This window comes from Bactrocera latifrons, unplaced genomic scaffold (assembly GCF_001853355.1).
Source record: "Bactrocera latifrons isolate USDA-ARS-PBARC rearing strain unplaced genomic scaffold, ASM185335v1 scaffold_5, whole genome shotgun sequence".
Taxonomy (NCBI): Eukaryota; Metazoa; Arthropoda; class Insecta; order Diptera; family Tephritidae; genus Bactrocera; species Bactrocera latifrons.
In genome coordinates this window covers 183,763-204,121 of record NW_017537156.1, presented here as the reverse complement: position 1 = coordinate 204,121, position 20,359 = coordinate 183,763, and the positions used below count along the sequence as shown (strand labels likewise).

The 20,359-nt window shown below is 36.3% G+C and overlaps 1 protein-coding gene across 2 annotated transcripts; it reads right to left on the bottom strand.

Annotated features, from left to right (window-relative positions):
* Positions 1–1,033: 1,033 nt before the first annotated feature.
* On the bottom strand, positions 1,034–20,147 carry LOC108973755 (L-asparaginase). 2 transcript variants are annotated; one of them, XM_018941228.1, is made up of 6 exons: positions 20,113–20,147; positions 3,192–3,543; positions 2,894–3,129; positions 2,078–2,827; positions 1,825–2,010; positions 1,034–1,750 (listed from the first exon to the last, which is right to left on the bottom strand). In XM_018941228.1, exons 2-6 carry the CDS (start codon positions 3,523–3,525, stop codon positions 1,226–1,228), a joined length of 2,031 nt encoding a protein of 676 aa, XP_018796773.1. In that variant the 5' UTR covers positions 3,526–3,543; positions 20,113–20,147; the 3' UTR covers positions 1,034–1,225. The 2 variants fall into 2 exon arrangements, with proteins under 2 accessions (XP_018796773.1, XP_018796774.1); XM_018941229.1 differs by lacking the exon at positions 20,113–20,147 and having other exon boundaries at positions 3,192–3,643.
* Positions 20,148–20,359: the final 212 nt, after the last annotated feature.

Genomic DNA, 20,359 nt, shown 5'->3' with positions numbered 1-20,359 from the left:
GCCAATTGGAATACCTCTTTTTTATTTTGATTTCTGATTCTGACAATTGAGAGTTTTGTTAAGAAGAAGAATATTTGTAATGGGCGCGAAAATTAGTTGAATTGTTTCCTGTGCGCTTGTTGTTTTCCGGTTATGTACATTAATTTTGTGTTCTAACAGTTGCAATTTATTGTTTTCTGAAATCAATAATAATGTTGGCAGCAATTTCGTGGAAAAATTGTAATTGACTTTTAACAATGAAGCAGTGCAAGCGAAATTATTTTTGAGAAATATAGAGGAAGTGTAGTTCATTGCAATTCACCCAAATATTGCCGATAAGTGCTTCATGTTGTGTTAATAAATTTCCGGAGCGCCGCCACCAAATATTTGGTTAAGAGCAGCTCTTAGCAAAGCGGCGACAGGGAAAAAATGTTATTCCTTATGTTTTTGTTAATTTCTATCTAATTTCAATCCGTAAGGATTACCCCCCAAGGTATTTGATAAGTATTCAACTGATGTGCCATTTATATAAAAAAGCGAGTTCAAGGTTATGTGTGTGTAATTTATGGTCAGCTGTCCTGAATCCATTTAAGCCCTTTTTAAAATCGGCAATCGTGTGTGCGTGCCATCAAGTGTAAGTCAAGCGTCGTCACTGCCAGTAAGTATTTATATTGGCAATTAGTTTTAATTATAAACATTAGTCTAATATTTTTTTTATAAATATATACAATATTTAATCTAGTATTTAACGCTTTTGTTGACAGTTACTAATTTACTCTTTAGAAGTCGCAATAACTTTAGTTAGGTACATTAGACAATTTATTTACATATTTGCATTAGTAAAACCTTAATAATTTAATAATATAATATTCGAACATTCGAAAAAATTATCACTTAACAATTTGTGGGCACACAAAACATTGAATAATTGAAAATGCACATATTTTGTGAATATAAAATAAGGTGCCAACAATAGCAAGATATCTTCCTTTAAAATATATCTAGTGTTTATAGAATATATTATGGCTACAAATAAAACTCAATTACAAAACACTGATGGCATAATATTATTTCAAAAACAAATAATTTTATATTTAAAATATCATTCGTATTTGGGAAAAACCTTATTTTAGACTAAAACTAATTAGCAGAAATTACCAGCAGCTGAGCATTACAGCATATGTTTTTAATAACTAAGGTAAATAATATACAATGGGCCACTAAATATCCTCTGTCCTCCATGTATTCACGCTGCTAGGCCACTCAGTATTTGAATTATTTCTTGTTGACCACCTCTCTTAGCATAATCCAAAGGTGTTAGTTCCAGCATATCCTTTTCCCTTGGATTATCAACAATATCCAGGAGAAAACGTACCAAATCCGCGTGGCCATGCAAAGCGGCCAAATGCAGAGCTGTGCGTCCGGAAGGATCGGGTTGAACTAAATCTGCGCCGGCTAATTGATAGGATTTCAGGCGCACTAACGAGCCTCGCGCTGCAGCAGCACATAATTGTTCACCGATTGCACGCGATGAACCAGTTAGATGAGCACCACAATTTATAAGTACTTGTATGATTTCGTGATGATCACCCGAGATCGCCTCAAGTAAAGGTGTGCGGTCGTAATGATCACGAATGTGAACGGATACACCATTCATAAGCAAATGATTTACAACCGCAATGTTGCCCTGGTTGCAGGCGAGATGCAGCGCAGTGCGGTGATCGTGATTTACGCAGGAGAGATCTGCACCGTAGGCTTTCAGGTTGGTGATCTACAAAATGTGGTAGTGAAGCAAGTGTGATATACTTGTAGGTGGAAATATATTATGTGATTGTAAGCACCGACCTTAGTTATGTCACCTTCCTGCACGGCTGTGTTTATCATAGCCGGAAAAAGTGTGGCACACATTTGACCCAACTCTTCGGGTGTAGATAAATGCATAGACCGTGCAACTGCATCCACCAAATCGAATTCTTCCATTTTGGCACCAACCGAGGACGTCAATTCACCGCGCAGATTGATTTCCATAAGCTGCACAGAATTATATAGAATTATACCAAAGTGCAAACTGTGAAACCTAAAAATCATTGCCACTCACCTCTTTCCGTTGCTCCAGCGTTAAACCCGTTTTGCCCAGTACATATGAAAGTTTCGTCAGTGCCGCTTCAGGTGTCATATCGTAGCCCGGCAATATGCCAATATCGAATAACACCTTTCCCGTGTCATATAGTGCCGCTACGGCGCCATTGGAACATTGTGTACAATTTATAATGATTACACCACGATCACAGGCCATCTTGAGTTCTTCAAGAAAATCTTTGCGATTCGAGGGCACATTACCGGACCCAAACGATTGCAGCACTATGCCCTTCATTGGTGGCGCTAGGAATGCGTGTATGGACGATCTCGAAATACTTGGAAATATACGCAAGATGCCCACATTCTCATCCAAATTCGTTTGCACCGAAAACCGTGAGACCGTGCATGGCCGAAATATTAATCGATAATCGATTTCAACATTTATACCGATCGTGCCTAAAGGTGAAACATTTGGTGTGTCGAACGCCTCCAATCGATCGGAGCTCACCTTCACTGTGCGATTACCGCGCATCAACTTATGACCGAAGAGGACGCACACCTCAGGTAAAACATAGTTACCCGCAATTATTAAGGCGGATGTGAAGTTGTCTTTACCGTCGGTGCGCGTCTCGAAAATGGGTATCTGGGAACCGGTTATGATAACAGTTTTGCCAAGATTCTCCAACATGAAAGACAGCGCCGAAGCCGTATAGGAGAGCGTATCGGTACCGTGAAGTATGACGAAGCCATCGAAGAACTCGTAGCATTGCTGTAAGCGCGAAAATAGTTTTTAGAATGAAATTTTACTAAGAAAATATATACTTGGCGCACTTACATGTATGTCCTTGGCAATACGCGCCCAATCGTTCATTGTCATATTGCTCGAGTCCAAGAGTGGCGTATATTCGGTCACTTGATAGACAATGCGTCGCTTCTCACCTTGCACAAATGGCAGTACAAGCGGTCCCATCGATGCTGCCGAGCCAAAGCGTTTCTGCGCATATGCTTCGTCGTGTATGTTCGGGTATCTGCGTAGCGTTTTCACCAGAGCATTAGGGATAGGCGCTAGAACTGTAAATGGAAGCGGAATAAAGTTTTAGGAATTTTAAATGCGAATATACCTTATTACTTACCGTTATTCTCGTTCCGCACCATGCCTATTGTGCCGCCCGTATAGATGACACGCACACGCGCCTCCTTTATGTCGGTTGGCAGCAGATTTCCATCACTAATGTTGCGCTTTATCGGCGGAGTCTCCAATTTGCCGTTAGTTGTCGCTTGTGGTTTTTCCGGATTATCGATTGAGGTTATTGAGTTCAGGCGCATTTTCATAAAGAGTCCATCGCCGCGAAGTGTGCATGTGGAAGCATGTCCATTTGTTTGAGGCACTGGTGACGCAACCGTACTAATCTCATCGCAATTACATTCTCCATTGTCGTTCGTTGTTGTTGTTGGGTTGCTGGACATGATTTACTGGGTTATAAACTGGAATATAAATTAAATAATTTTTTTTCTTGTTTAATTTTGAAACCAAAAATTTTGATGAAACATTTTGGCAGAATTTACGATGACGATATACGAGAGTGCTTGCATGTAACTTCGTTTTTTTTTTATACTCCAGCAACATATTGCTACAGAGTACAATAGTTTTGTTAGCCGAACGGTTGCCGATAAAACATTTTCGAATTTCCGATTGACTTTATACCGTATATTCCGGAGAATATGGTATATGTATTAGGTTTCTTGATGAAACCCATGATGTAATGGCTAGTGTATAATATATCTTCATAAAATTGCATATAACCATGTTCTCGAGTATTAATGAGTAATGCCAAAGTTTAATTTTCTATTACAACTGCCCGATAGCAGTTGAAAAGTCTCGATCCCCACCAGTACAGAGTTAATAACATCTCCAACCGTTTTTTGTTTTACTGTCGCTTTCAATATACTATTTGTTTCTCCCTGCCTATGAGTAGCGCTACTAAATCAACCTCATATTATGAGTTCTTGGCGTGAGTATAAACTGAGTACAAGAAGTGGTTTTTGCTCTTGTGACTTTAGAAAACAATTTAAAAATAATTTTGGGCAATGGTTTAGTTCATAGACCTTGGCCATATATGAAACGTCCTCTAGTAACGAAGGTTCGACTATGGTGAGAAAGGATTCTACAAGTAGTTTTTGTTGTTGCAGTGAAGGAAAACATCTCTAATGTAATTTATAAGAATGCTGTCAAGTTGACCGCCGTTTAGGAATCCGGCTCCGTTCCGGTTACATAGGCCCCACTGTTGTGAAAATTCTTAAAGTGTTGACATCCAACAAGTGATCGAGATAATCAGATAGTATATCGTAACGTATAACGAATATAATTCTGAGATTATTTCAACCCTGGGGTTACTCACCATATTCTGAAGTACAATATACAACTACATTTTTGTACCCTGAAAACTGCTTTCCAACTGCTTAAACGTATGGTTTTATTAGCATTATTCGGTACACTATCTTTTAGAAAACTTAATGCTTTTTCAACCCTCAGATATGGCAATAGCATTCACCTTTAAATTTTTTTTAAGAAAAAACACTGAAACTTCAAATTTAATGGGGAAGGGGGGTTTATTATCGAACATTCTATGGTATTTATTTCTTGAAGACTATCTCTTTCAAATGTTGGCAGTGGCTACGTCACAGATGGTCTATCCATTGAGTCTACATCTAACGGTGTGATATCACACGATCTTGGTGGCCAATCGACCGGAATATGAAATTATCTGCTCATCGAAGGGTTCTTTCAATAAATCCATTGATTAATGTGATGTGTGTGAAGTGGCGCCGTCTTGTTGAAACCAAATGTGGCCGAGATCAAAAACTTCAATTTCAGGCATCAAATAGTCCGTTATCATGGTGCGATAACGGTCGACATTGACCGTTATGTTCTCACCATTCTTTACAGAACGCGAATTTTCGCAATAAAGTTGTACGATTTATAAATCATGTACAGGCGTAAGAATTTCCATAATGACATTATTATTATTATTATTTTATTAGGAAAAATATACAAAATATTAAACCTATTAGTAAGAAAGGAGTACAAGCTACTATGGCCATCGCCTCCGATATAATAGTATAAAATTACAAAGTTTATATTTTATCTTAAATTACATTCTTTTAGAAAATTACATATATTAACAATGTTTGCGATAGATGGTGTATTTAACAATGTTTGATATTTACTAGAATTAAAGTGTTTTTGCCTAATACTCTCTAGTGCTGGACAGATATTGAATATATGTTCCATGGATAATGTGCTGGAGCAGAATGGGCAGGATGGTGTAGGATTGTCGCCTAGAAGATGTTGGTGAGTGATTTGCGTGTGTCCGATCCTTAATCGAGTGAAAATTGTTGCTTGCTGTCTTGAGATGTTGTTGGGGTAGCGTAGCTTTTCGCGTAGTTTGTTTACGATTGCGTATTTGTGTTTAAATTTCTTCCAGTCCGCAACTTTCTTTTCATATATGTTTCTGCTCAACATATTACTGAGGTCATTTTGGTCTTGCACCTCGTTAAGAAAAGTGGGGGCAGATTCGAAGAATCTTGCCGCGTTGTCAGCATATTCGTTCCCAGGAATACCAACGTGACCTGGCACCCAGAGAAGAGCTATTTTTCTTTCATATTTAATGCGAATATCTCTAATTTTAGATATTACTATGGAATTATTTCGTATGTTGCGTATGGCGTTCAAGGAGGAGAAGCTGTCTGAGCAAATAAGAAATTTGCCTTTTTGTAAGATAGCACATTTTAATGCCATATATATTCCAATTGCCTCGGCGGTAAATACGGACGAATATGATGAAAGGATTCCGCCAGTAATAGTTGTCCCGTTAGCTGTGGTAACAGCATAGGCAGTGTTAGTTAATTTGAACGCATCTGTGAAAATTTCTTTAAATTTTTTTATTCTTATAGACGTTGGTTACTTCTAAGAAGTTTTATTGAAAAACTGTGTTACTGGTGGTGGATTTTTTGAAATTATGTAGAGATGTATTTATTGAAACATCACTAATCAGCCATTCATGTTGAGTGTTGGTTGTATAAAATTTCGATCTGATATGAATGTTTAAAGTTTTTGCAAACTGAAGGCAACGGCGGAGGGTAGACTTGAGTTGAAAATTCCTTTTGTGTTTAGCTGAAAGCGTTATACATTTCTGAATGCCAGTGTTTGGAGAATTAAGTATTTTTGGAAGAAGTTGTATCGTTTTTTCGTAAACTCTTTCATTTATTGACGGTAAGTCACTTTCTCCTAAGATACATTTAGTTGGTGATGTAGGAAAAGTCGTTTAAACTACGACGAATCGCGTCTCCAACTGCTTAATGTTTGTGTTCGAGCACCAACCGTAAATCGGAAGGCCATAGTCTATTTTAGAGAGTATTATGGCTCTTGTAATATTAATAAGTGTATTTGTATGTATRAATGACCGTTTGCTAGATAAAWACTTAATYATRTTYAGTCTACTGGAAAGCGATTTTCTAAGGTTAATACAGTGATACTTAWATGTAAACTTATTGTCAAAATATATACCTAATATTTTTAAGTTATTTACACAAGTTATTAAAGTATTGTCATAAATTAGATCTGGGTATGAACATTTCTTTTTTTTACAAATATGTAATAATTTACATTTAGAAGTTGAGATAGATGCTCCGGAAAGTGAACCCCATTTTTTGAATTTCGTAAGTACTTCATTGAAACATCATTAGTTGCCTGCGGATCTTTCAAATTAGTGTAATAAAAGCACTATGTATGCCGATAGTTATATTAATATTTTTTATATTTAGGCAGATATCGGTGAGTTTATCAAAAGTAATAATGAATAGTACTACGGATAGGGGGGAGCCTTGGGGTATGCCATTGTTCAGAGGGTTTACCTTGGAAAAAGTATTATTAACACGAACTCGGAACTGTCGGTGAATCATAAAAGCTTTTGGACCAACCTTCGAGTCTGCAAGTTGGCTCAGTACTGCTTGAACGCCAACGCTATCAAAGGCTTTCTCGAAGTCGGTAGAAAAGATTGTGGCGTGGTTTTTTGTGGCTATCGAGTCGGATACAAAATGTTGCAGTTGCAAAAGTGAATCGGTTGTACTTTGTCTGCTTCTAAAGGCAGTTTGATTATGTTTGATACGATTATTTTTAGTAATGAACCAAATTAGTCGCTTCGCAATAATTTTTTTAATCGTTTTGCTGAGGCAAGAAAGCAAAGAAATAGGTCTATAAGAAGAAATCAAGTTGGACGGCTTATATGGTTTGATTATTGGAATGACCGCATGAGGACAGTAGCCTTTCGCAAAGATATTGTTGTAGAGGGATAGTAATTTTTCTTTGGCAATTAGAGTTAGATTTGATAGCATTGGATAAGATATACGATCGATGCCAGGTGTTTTGCCTTTGGCATGTACGAGTGAGGATTCCAATTCACAGTATGTTATCGTATTGTCTAAGTGAATTGCCGGTAAGGAAAGGTTTGTAGGAGCGTAGTGCATGGAAAGCCAACGATGTACTGTACCCTCGGATTGAATAATTGCTATATGGGGGTGTGGGGTACTGGTTAGAAGTTTGATGTCATGGCAAAAAATTTTTTTTTGGAGGGTGAAGAAGGAGAAATATGCGAGGTAAAAGTTTCAAAATTATTTCTCTTGGCTGCCTTGGCCGCTCTTTTGAAATGAGCATTCGATTTTTTAAAGTTCATTATATTTGCATCGGTTATGGAATTTCTTAGAGTTTTCCAGCATTCAGTTTTTTGGGTGCGAAGGTCTTGAAGGTCTTTACTCCACCAAATGGCCGAGCGTATAGTGTTTGTAATAAAAGAGGTTTCTTGGTTTATATTGCCTGTCGGCGAGTATTTCATACTATTTAATATTTCTGCTTGAAATTTGTCCCACTTAGCTAAGTCTGTCTTAAATCGGGGGAGGTGAGTGCATTTTGTAGGATGTAGGACAGTAGCAATATTGATTGAAATTGGGAAGTGGTCACTACCTTTAAGTTCATTAAAAATTTGCTGAGGGGGAATGTAGGTATTAACAACACAAATAATAATAATAATAATAATAATACGCGCGGGGCGCAATCCGCGAACGAGCGGAATTAGCCGAGTCATAAAAGGCAAGAGAGCTTTAAGCGTTGTCATCTTAAGCTGCTCAGCTACAGAAATAAAAATTTCAACAGCCAAAATCAAGAATTAGATTAAAGTTTATAATTTTTAAATGTTACTTGTTAAGAGTAGATAAAATAATTTGTTTAATGGTAAAGAGAGAATCTGTTAGATCAAATGTGCTGGAATAAGAATTCAAATCGAGACAATACGGCGGAATGGTTCGTTTAACTCGAAATTTGTTCTAGAAAATTTTAAAAGTAAAGGTTTAAACTGCCGGGTAGAGCGAGCGGGAATGTTAAAATTAATATCAGACAAGAGAGATGGGCTACAGACTGACCCATTGATGAGTTTTACAAGAAATATTATACCAAGATTTTCCCTACGACTAGCGACTGCAGATTTATAAGTTTTAAACGGTTAGTGTAAGGGGGAAGAYTTAAACTGGAATCCCAATGCAAATGATTTAAGGCAAAAAGTAAAAATTGTTTTTGAACRGACTCTATTTTCTCAGAATGAACTAGATAACAAGTTCCATACCACGGAAGCATACTCTAATATAGGCCTCACCAAAGATGTAAAAAGAATGTTTGTGATAAGCGGATCTCTAAATTCTTTAAACCAACGTTTAACAAAACCAAGAGCACCTTTAGCTTTAAGAACCATGGAAGATGTGTGAAGATTAAAATTGAGTTTGTTGTCCACAGTTACTCCCAAGTCAACAAAACTGCATACTTGCACCAACCGTAAGTTTTGTATTACGTATGAAGTAGGGTCTACAGATCTACGTGAAAAGCACATCGTTTTACATTTTTTAAGATTCAATGGCAAGTCATTTCTATCACGCCAAGAAACTAGGTTATTTAAGTCTGTCTGTAAAAAGTTCTACATCGTCAGCATATAATAAAACGTTTGAAAACTTAACAACAGATGACATGTCATTAATAAATAACAAGAACAGAATTGGACCAAGATGGATACCTTGAGGAACACATGAAGGAACATTAATTATGTCAGAAAGAGTATCGTGAAATATGACTTGTTGAATTCTATTGCTAAGACAAGAGGCAACCCATTTTAGATATATTGGTTGAAAACCAAGAAGATCAAGTTTATTCAAAAGAATTGAGCGGTTTACTTTATCAAAAGCTTTACTAAAATCTGTGTATATAACATCAGTATTCTTATTCTCGCCTAAACCCGTTGATTCATGTGATACAAATTCAAGCAAATTAGTTATTATAGATATCCCTTTACGAAAACAATGCTGAGACCAAGAAATTAGTGGAGAGATCCGGAAGGTTATGTCGTCTGTTATAATTGCTTCAAAAAATTTAGGTATTGCAGACAACTTTGCTATTCCCCTATAGTTTTCAATTGATGACCTAAATCCACTCTTACGCAAAGGAATTATAAATAACTTTTTCCATATGGATGGAAATAAGCCTTGCATAAGAGATGAATTAAATAGTTTTGTTAGGGGTTGGTATATATATTTGGCACATTTCTTAAGAAAGCACGATTGAGTCATATCTGGACCATAATTGTATGATTGTTCTAATATATTTAACTGATATAAGACGTCTGCTTCGGAAATGGTAGGTGCATTAATGACAGAAATCGGACATATGTATGTAGCTTGTGCTGATTCGGAACATTTTTTGGAGATTTTTGAGAGTAATTAGACCTAAAGAATTCAGCGAACACATTAGAAATGGTGTGATTGTCACTGGACATTCTAGACTTGTATATAAAAATGAGCGGTTATGTGAGTTTCCTGAATACATATCACATCTGGGATCTTTTCTTTGATAAGTAAGCTCGTGGTAATTGTTCCAATATCCATTTATGTTCCATTGGATGATTTTTAATACCATTGATAAAAATGAGCGGTTAGCAGAACATGTATTTATGTGAATAGTCGTATATGAAGTGTTTCGTTGTGTTTTGTTCTTGGGTAGCGAGAACTTGAGAGAGAGTTGGGAGAGGTTGATAATATGATAATTGAGAGAAAGAGTATGTTACGGCACGAGAGATAGTCGATGACTGCCATAATGACATGACTCACGCGTGATCTGTCAAAAAAAGGCTATTGAAAGAAATACCTCTACATGGATCACCCATTATATTTGAAATTCTAATCTTAATTTTGTAATTGACAATTAATCAAAGAATGTATACAGAAAGAATCAAGGTTATAATTTGGAAATCCAATTCATACATACAATGTATATATCTATCTTTAAAATAGACAAATTGAAAGTAACTGCAAAAATAAAATTAGCGAACCGTTAACCACTAATATTTTGGTTTTCCTCTATTCAATAAAGCACATACATAAATACGAAATAGTATGTGTGCTATGTAGATATGTTCATACATATATACCAATAGGTATAAGTGGTGTGGCCAATTATTAAGCGCAAATATGCAATTATAACCGAAGCAGCTAAACAAACCAAAATTAACTATAATAAAGCGTCATTATACCAGTTATATTATGTATTATGACACTGGCTATAACTAGTTTTGACTTAAATCTTTCTGATCGAATTTAATTCAAAGCAAATAGCTGTCTTTATGCCGCGATGTGTGAAGTTGGTATCTTCGCAAAACTAATATCGCTGTGTAAACTGACGTTGAGCAACACCAAAAGCTCCGTCGGGATCGGGAAGGACCTCTCCGAGCCGTTCGATACCAAACGAGATTTCAGACACAAGGCAACTCCCTATCGTGCGACTTCTTCAATCTGCTGCTGCAGAAAATAATTCGAACTGCAGAACTAAAAAGCGAAGGCATCATCTTCTATAAGATTGTACAGCAGCTGGTGTACGCCGATGAAATCGATATCATTGACCTCAACAACCGCGCCGTTACTTCTGATTTCTCGAGATTGGATAAAGATGGGTCTGGTGGTGAACGAGGGCAAGACGAAATATCTCCTATTATCAAACAAATAGTCGACTCCCACGTCACTGTTGACAGTCATAGCAAGTCGTAGATAATTTCGTCTGTCTTGGAACTAGCTTTAACACCACCAACAATGTCAGCACATTGCCAATAGGTCCTACTTCAGACAGAGTATACAATTGAGAAGTAAAGTGTTCTGTCGACGAATAAAAATCAAACTCTATAGGTCACTCATTACCCCAGGCCAGGTATATGCCGTCGACTTTACGAGAAAGTTCAGAAAATTAAGAGACAGCGGCTACGCTGGCTAAGTCATATCATCCGAATGGATGAAAACACTTCAGCTCTGAGAGTAGAGCAACCATCCACTCCGTTAGGAAGACCAGGTGGAGAAGGACCTGGCTACACATGGAATCTCCTATTTCTCGTCAAACAGTGAAAGGGAAGAACAATTCGGCTATAATCGTACAAAGCGGTATGCACCCCAATAAAGATGAAGGAAGAGGAAGAAGGAACAAAGCATTTGGAAATCTGATTGATGTATCAGAAGCACTTATACACCTGAACTAGTATAATGAACAATAAAAATCTAAATATTTTTCGGTCTTCGCAAATATTTGCATGTTATCAACTGTCACAAATTACCATGAAGCGCATTGGAAGATAGATATTTCAAAAGCCATACTGTAAATTAGTTCTAAACGCACGGAAGCTCAAATTTTATTTATAGGCTACAAGCTAAAGATTACTTACGAAATGGGCAAATAAACTTTCCACTCATAACCTTTGCTCACTAAAAATAGCTTAATGAGTAGAATGAAAATAATTTTAATTTAATTTAAATAATAATAAAACCATCAAAACAAAAAGAGGACAGAAAAGACCACTTGTCAACAATTTGTCTTATCAGTATTGTTTCTCTCTTGTGATTTAATCATCCATCGCAATTTTATTCAATATAGTAGATATGTGCATATAACCAAAAATTCCAGGAAAGTATTTCGACTGCCACGGAGATAAGAAACATACCCGAGAAATAATGTTTACCAGTTTGATTATATATAATATTTGATACATATTGCTGTCGCTAGACGCGTGGACGAAATTATTCTCCTCTTTGTAATGTTCACGAAGATTAATTACATTATTTAATTGTTCTTTGCCTAAAATTTAACCTCGTTCCTTAACCTATCACATAGTAGCAACGAAATTAAATAATTGAAGTACTCTTATGCGTAATATCAAAATTACTTCCGTCAAAGATTTCATCCAGGCATACAAATACGATTCACCTGCAAACTTTATCGTAGTCAAGATTTAGGAAAATGAGAAAAAACGTTAACTTCGGTTGCACAGAAGCTATAATATCCCCACAGGTATAATTTGCCTCAAATGTCCGCCTGACAAACACTATTCAAAAGCGCGGAATTCAACATATAAAGCTATTCTTACAACTTGTATTTACACTAGTCAGAAAAAGTTTGCGTACAAAATTCCCAGCATATTTGTATGGCTCATTATGAATTTTAACACAAACAAACTTTAATTTTTATGGTTGCATTATAAAGTTAGAATATCAGAAAAGAAATTTTCGAAATTTGAAATCATCCTAAAATGTTGCAAGCTTTTTTTTTAAACAATTATTAAAAAGTTGGCAACATCGTCGCAGAAAAAGTTTGCGTACAAAATAAAACAAGGGGAATCCCAACAGTTTTCTCTGGGAAAAGTCGCACTAAAAATATTTACATCAGTTTTGTTCAAATCAAATAAACTATTTTCCTGAAATTTTAAACAATAAAAGAAAATTTTGTACAATGGGCAGACAAAGAAAACCAACCAGCCGCGGTGAAAGAGAAATAATTATAAAATTATGGAAAGAAGGTAAAACTCTTCGCGAAATCCAGACGGTGGGCAGAGCACACTCCTCGATTCAAAGAGTGATCGAAATGTACAAATCGATGAGTTCTACCGCCACAAAGCCTCGTTCAGGGCGTCCCACTAAATTAAGCCACCGTGAAAAGCGCTACGTTCTTAAGGAATTGCAAAAAAATCCAAAGGTGAAGGCTTCAGATGTTGCCAGAGATGTTAAAATAAGATTCCAGAAAACAGTTTGCAGTGACACCGTATGCAAAATTTTCAAAAAAGCCGGTTATCTTAGCCGAGTCGCACGAAAGAGGCCATTCATATCATTAACCAACAGGCTTAAACGAGTTGCATTTGCTAACGAGCACATTAATAAGCCGCCTGAGTTCTGGAAACGCATTATTTTCTCAGACGAAAGCAAGTTTTGTATATTTGGAATAAAAGGGCGAAAGCTTGTTTGGAGAAAACCCCCAAACTGCACTCAATAAAGAAAATCTCGCGGCGACCGTAAAACACGGTGGTGGTGGCGTGATGGTGCGGGGGTGTATGTCCAGTAAAGGAGTGGGTAATACCCAGTTTATTGAGTCAACAATGGATAAAAGAGTTTATTTGGACATTCTTAAGGCGAACTTGAAGCAAATCGCAGTTAAATTGGGATTGGAAGACAGGTATTTGTTTCAACAAGACAATGACCCCAAGCACACTGCAGAAATTGTTAAGCTCTGGCTCCTCTACAATGTRCCCAAACAACTACATACGCCCCCTCAATCACCAGATCTCAACCCCATTGAGCACATATGGGATTTATTAGAGCGTCRGATCCGCCAACACAACATTTCTTCGAAGGAGATGCTAAAAAATTGTTATCCTTGAGGAATGGAGCAAAATCACATCGGAGGAGACATCAAATCTCGTAAATTCAATGCCAAAACGACTAAGAGAGGTCCTACAACGCAAAGGATATCCAACTAGTTACTAGAAACTGTCATTTTCATATAAAATACATTTTGGTTATTTTTTTATTTTTTTGTACGCAAACTTTTTCTGAAGTGAATTTTGTCTCTTTTTGATTTCATTCTTGTTTTTAACCCTAATTTATATCCAACAGTATTAAAATGTTAGGTATACAAAAACTGAATTCCAAAATTTAAATAAAATAGAAAATTTGTTCAGTTTTTTTGTTATTTCTGCAAGTTTTTTAGTAATTAGGAAGCATATGAGTCTTGTACGCAAACTTTTTCTGACTAGTGTATATAAAAATCATCAATTACTCCCCCAAAAATTCTCAAGCCCTTCCAATACACTTCTACATATCTTTAATATATTAATTAAAACTTTTATTTAATTAAAACTCAAATCTTTGTATTCATGTGCTGAACACAATGCTCGCGGCAGACTGCAAACGACATCTGTCAAATATTAGGTTGTCAAAAAAGTCTTGCGGTATTTTCGCTAGTTGGCGCTGAAAGCGCGTAATTCTAGTTTTATTTGTCGCATCGGGTTATGCTATACCTTTTTGGAAAGCTCGTTTCACGCGCTAACATGTGTTTGATTGATTGTCGTTTCTTTAAAGTCGTTCGTGAGTTATAGCGTCGAAAACATGGAGCAAAATAAAGAGAAAATACGGCATATTTTACAGTACTACTAAGATAAAGGCAAAAATGCATCTCAAGCCGCCAATAAAATTTGTGCAGTTTATGGACCCGATACATTTTCCATTTCCAACGCACCACGATTGTTTCACCGTTTTCGTTCTGGTGTAGAGGTGGCTGACAGTTGTCGTTTTCGCTAACTTCAATATTTTCTTATATTTGCCAACGACAGTAGGACGACAGTAGAATTGAAGATAGAGAGATGAGGAAGAGTGAGAAATGCCACTAATATGTAAAATGTAAAATTATTCAAAGCTCTAACAAACCTGATTATTTTATAAATATTATGTTATTGTTATTTTACAAATAAAAGCATAAAATAGCTGTATTATATCATTTGTAATAACAATTGACAATTTAAAACAAATACATTTACCTATTTACTTATTTTTTGCATACAAAATCCACTTTGAACAAAATATTAAAATTTCATTGCAGTGCAAGGTATTAATATGGCCACAACGATATTGTGTACATGCAAAATGGAGAGCTGTGTTGTCTTGTGTACATGCCGGCCATTGTTATGTCGCTGTCTTCTTACGAATGTTCATGTAGCAGGAGGATTCACAAGGTCATTTTCAGTTCACTGTCGTGCTGCTGCAGTCTGTCGCGAGCATTGTGTTCAGCACATAATTTTATTCTTTAAACACACGCTTCTATCCCGTGCATTGTAAAACCAAATTATTTATTTATTTACTTAGTCATAACTGTATATTCGTATTTACAAACGACATAGCAGTGCAATGCTGATAAGTGAGCTGAGGGTTGTGTAACTGATGCTGGTTCTAAGCTAATATTTATTTTGCCATAGTGCAAAATATAAGGGGTTAGATAGGGGTCTACATAGACACTCGAGAATGACTTTTTCACACGTCGATCGCACGTGCAACAATTTAACACTATAAACTCGACTCAACAACTGTTCCGCTTAACTTTCCAACAGCTAGTCGTAATTATTTTCTTAAATACCGTTCATCTATACAAATACATAATCCTAAATAATTATCTAACTTATTTAGTACACACACTTGTTTTCACACCCTTGAGCAGTGTTTTGGGTCATTATCCTGCTAAAAAATCCAAGCTAGTAGTAGATCCTCAGCATAATTCCTATTTAAATTTAATGTTCCCATAAGAAGTGAAGCATCCCCATACCACTAGATTCCAGAACTTTGAGTCATTTTTCTGATGATCACTCGCAAACGCTAGCCTTCGTTTGATGTTTTTTTTTGACACGTTCAGTTCGCGTCGTCCAATTCGCCTATTTAGGAAGTTTTCATGTAATCTACGGTGGGCTGTTGGTTTACACGTACACCACGCTTATGCTCCATTTGTGGTCTCATTTCCCTTGACTTCAAAAAGTTGTTCATTCATACTATTTATCTATCGTCGTTAGGTGTTGGTTTTCTCGGCAATATCAATTTATTTTATTCAAAATAGCCTCTTTTTACTTCAAAACAGGTTTTTGCACGGTCCAAAAGCATGTCGAACGAGTGTTTTAGCTCGTTGGCCGGTATGACCGCCAGTACTCCGGTGCAAGCCTTTTGAATGGCCACTACGTCTGCATAACGCTTTCCTTACATCAGCAAATGCATTTTTCCGAAAAGGAAAAAGTCGCACGGTGTCATATCAGGTGAACACGGGGTTAGTGCTTAAAATGTAATTTTTGGTCAAATAATCGGTCCATCGAATGTTGGATTCTGAGCAATTTTTGGTCGTCAGTCAATTTGTGCGGAACGTAACGTCATCACGGCCACTTTGAAAACATTCGAGAGGTGGCTCACCATGGAGTGTGCTGCCGCAACTCGAGAGGTGACTATATGCTTACCACCATGTTTGCTGCGATAGCTCGATACGCGGGACTTGTTTCTTAAGAAAATCACTTAAATGGTGGCGTTAAGTGTTTAATTTGAGGTTGTTGTCTGCTCCCGAAGAAATAAGCCCGCATGCATCTATTTCTATCTTTATTTAATTATAGGGAGTAGCGTTTGAAAAATTATCATCTTAAATATATAAAAACACATCTAATATTAAAATATAAAAGTTTTATGTGTTACTCGATGTGTGCAATAGTTTTGAGTTAGATATTAAATTAAAGGTAAAAAATTCGAGTTGCTGGTGCGCTGCGTGAAAAAAATCCCGAGGGCAAAGGATTAATGTTGGCTCTTTATTCAAAGTTCATTTTCGCACCGATAACACAAACATACTCACACTTAAAACGCAATAATTTTACTTCCAATCAAATAAATGTCATGACATTCTCACTGGACAATCGATAAAGATAGCAGATTTTAACGCACTAGTCTACATATAGATGGCGGCACCAAGGGGCGCTAGATTCAAAAAGTCCTGTTTACTTTGGAATGCAACTTGTACTATTGACCTTTAAAATTTTTTACGCAAAACTCCTTTGCAAAAATTTTGTTATACTGTCCTAATTATGTATGTGAACACCGCGACTAGACCAACTGCAAAACAATTTAAAATTTTTCGCCAACCACAAAGCGACTTCGATTACTTTATATTCTGGACGTGACTTTGTCAAACTGTGACTTAATTATATGACTCAAATGTATAACTCAGCTTACAGTTTTAACTTTTCCAATTCAAAAAAAGAGTAAAACGGAATACGGGTTAAAATTACTGGGGAAGTAGCAACGTCAAATAATAATTACATATTTTTGTTTTGTAATATTCTTAACTAAAGAAAATAAGTTCGAAACACCTGTCTAACAATTTATTTTAGCAGGTATAAATTGTGTAACAAATATTATTGGTATAATGACACCAAACTGGTGATCCAAGTATAGATGCTTTTTTCAATAGCCTTTTTTGACAGTCATGTCACGCTGTCATGTTAGTTTTGTTCAGTATTGCTGGCATTTCATCATGGAAAGACTTACGCCTGAACAAAATTTACAAAGCGTTTAAATTTATTACAAAACCTCACGTTCTGTAAAGAATATGGTTCGTTCGCTTCCCTCAACTTATCATCAACAAAATTGGCTTACTGAGCGTACCCATCTTGAGAACCCGCATTTATTAGTGGATAATATTCGACCGAATAGATCACGTCCAACACGCAGTGAAGAAAATATAGCAGCCCTAGCTGAGAGTATACACGAAGACTTATGGAATACTTGGCGAATTTTATGCTAAAACCTTTAAATGGAAGCATACAAAATACAAGCACCCTAGCGAAATTGCTTCGATCCATGGCTCATGAAAACTTTCAAGAAGGTCCATTTCTGGCTCAATGGGTATGTAAACAAGCAAAATTACCATTTGGGACGAATGAAGAGCAAGCTGAAGCAATACAAGAGTTGCCATTTCATCCGGAAAAACAACTGTTTGATGTGATTTGTGGACCGGAGCAGTCATCAATGCACATTTCTTCAAAAATGATGTCCGAGAGAATGTAATCGTCAATGTCGTCTTCGTGTTCGATATCAGGGACCCTGAAAAGTTATAGTCCGATCACGACGTTTTTTCCACAAGGGATACCTCAGCTCAAATACCGTATTTTTGTAAAGTTTTATCCCGCTATCATCATTGGTTCCGAATGTATATATTATACAGAGAAGGCATCAGATGGGATATGGTTTTTGGTCCATAAGTGGGCGACGCCACGCCCATTTTAAATTTAAAAAAAAGCCTGGGTGTAGCTTCCCTCTGACATTTCTTCCGTAAAATTTAGTGTTTCTGACGTTTTTTGTTAGTCGGTTAACGCACTTTTAGTGATTTTCACCATAACCTTTGTATGGGAGGTGGGCGTGGTTATTATCCGATTTCTTCCGTTTTCGAACTGTATATGGAAATGCCTGAAGGAAACGACTGTATAGAGTTTTGTTTACATATCTATAGTAGTTTCCGAGATATGTACAAAAACGCCCACTTTTCCAAAAAAATTACGTCTAAATATGGCCCTAATAATGCGATCCCTTGTACCAAATTTCACTTTAATATCTTTATTTATGGCTTAGTTATGACACTTTATATGTTTCCAGTTTTCGCCATTTTGTGGGCGTGGCAGTGGGCCGATTTTTCCCATCTTCGAACTTAGCCTTCTTATGGAGCCAAGAAATACGTGTACCAAGTTTCATCATGATATCTCAATTTTTACTCAAGTTACAGCTTGCACGGTCGGACGAACAGACGGACGGACGGACAGACAGACATCCGGATTTCAACTCTACTCGTCACCCTGATCACTTTGGTATATATAACCCTATATTTGAATCTTTTAGTTTAACTAACAAACAACCGTTATGTGAACAAAACTATAATACTCTCCTTAGCAACTTTGTTGCGAGAGTATAAAAAAAATGCCAAAGAATGTTCTTTCGAATGATAATAAACATTCACCATTAAATGTGAAATGTTGTGCAATATTGAACTTTGCTTTAAATCGCCACCAATCTAATGAGATTTCTTAACTATTGAGACAGTGTTATTATTTCAATTCCTAAAAATCGACCTTTCTTAGGCTGTCAGATGATAATCATTTAAATCATCAATCAATCATTCACTGCTGTCTTTCCAATTTCAGTTATTTTTCATTCAAAAAAAAGACACACCGCCATGAAATTGGTCAAAGCTTTCTTTACGCAACTCATTTGCATAGTGTTTGGGTGGCATTGCGCCCCAAAATCCACGTTCTGTAGAAATGTGATCCCCACCACACATCCATAGGTTTTGGGTGCGCACAAGTGATGCCGACACAATAAAACTCACTTGTTAGAACGATGTTATTATTCTATTCAAAGCAGCATTTATTGCTATTTAAAACACTTTTCGGCAAGTTAATGGGTTTTTACCCCTAAATAGAGCGTGAGTCAGGACAAAGTGCAGCGTTAATGGACTGATAACTATTTCCACCGTCACCAAGCCTCATCGCATTGTTTTGTGTTTAAAAGAACAACACTAACAAACAACTACTGTAAAAGCCTAATAACCTGGTGAAATACTTGACTTCAAAAAACTTAAGGTCATTCAAACAGCTGAGTGCCAATGCTAAAAACTCGAAGGGTGTTTGTTTTACTTCACTATTTTGTTTGGCTGCACTTTCAATTTTACCTTCAGACTGTTTTATAATTATCTGTATGTATATATAGTATATAAATACGTATAACGCAGTTATATTTCTAAGATTTCGCTCTACAATTAGTGCGCATTGAAGATTTTGACGTCGTTCGCCGCACTGTCGCTTTTTATTGCTTTTGTTCTTCACTATTTTTTTTATTTGTGTGTTTTATTTATTTTTATACTTTTTGTTTGTTTTTTATTTGTGTGTGTTTTTTTCTTTTTTTTATAGCTTGAATTTCGCACAAAATATACACAAGTGGCGCCTTTTTAAAGTACCCTCACGCAAATCTACGCATGTGTGCATTTAAATAGCCAGAGGAACTTTCTTTGTGTACCCACTAGATAGCAATGCTGTCAGCATGGCACACTTTTTAAATACCGAACCATCGTTACTGTCTGCTTATACTTACATATTTATGTATGTATTTATGTGAGTAATTTTCAAATAAACGCAGTCGCAAATTGTGAAATATTTTCGTTATATAATTTTTAATGGCAATTTTTGTATCAATAGACAATTTTTAATTCATGAACCGCTATCTTGACGCCATATACATATCTTTCTATCTTTCTATCTATAATATGTACATATGTATGTATATGTATATTTGCCTATTCTGTCGGTTTTTGAAGAATTTTCGGCAAATTATACTACGA

Bases quoted from the DNA above. Each gene is read 5' to 3' on its own strand.
- LOC108973755 (XM_018941228.1), bottom strand. From the start codon at position 3,525: ATGTCCAGCAACCCAACAACAACAACGAACGACAATGGAGAATGTAAT. The intron at 2,828-2,893 runs GTAAGTGCGCCA...TCGCGCTTACAG, and splicing joins GTATTGCCAAGGACATACAT to CAATGCTACGAGTTCTTCGA. The intron at 1,751-1,824 runs GTCGGTGCTTAC...CACATTTTGTAG, and splicing joins AGGAAGGTGACATAACTAAG to ATCACCAACCTGAAAGCCTA.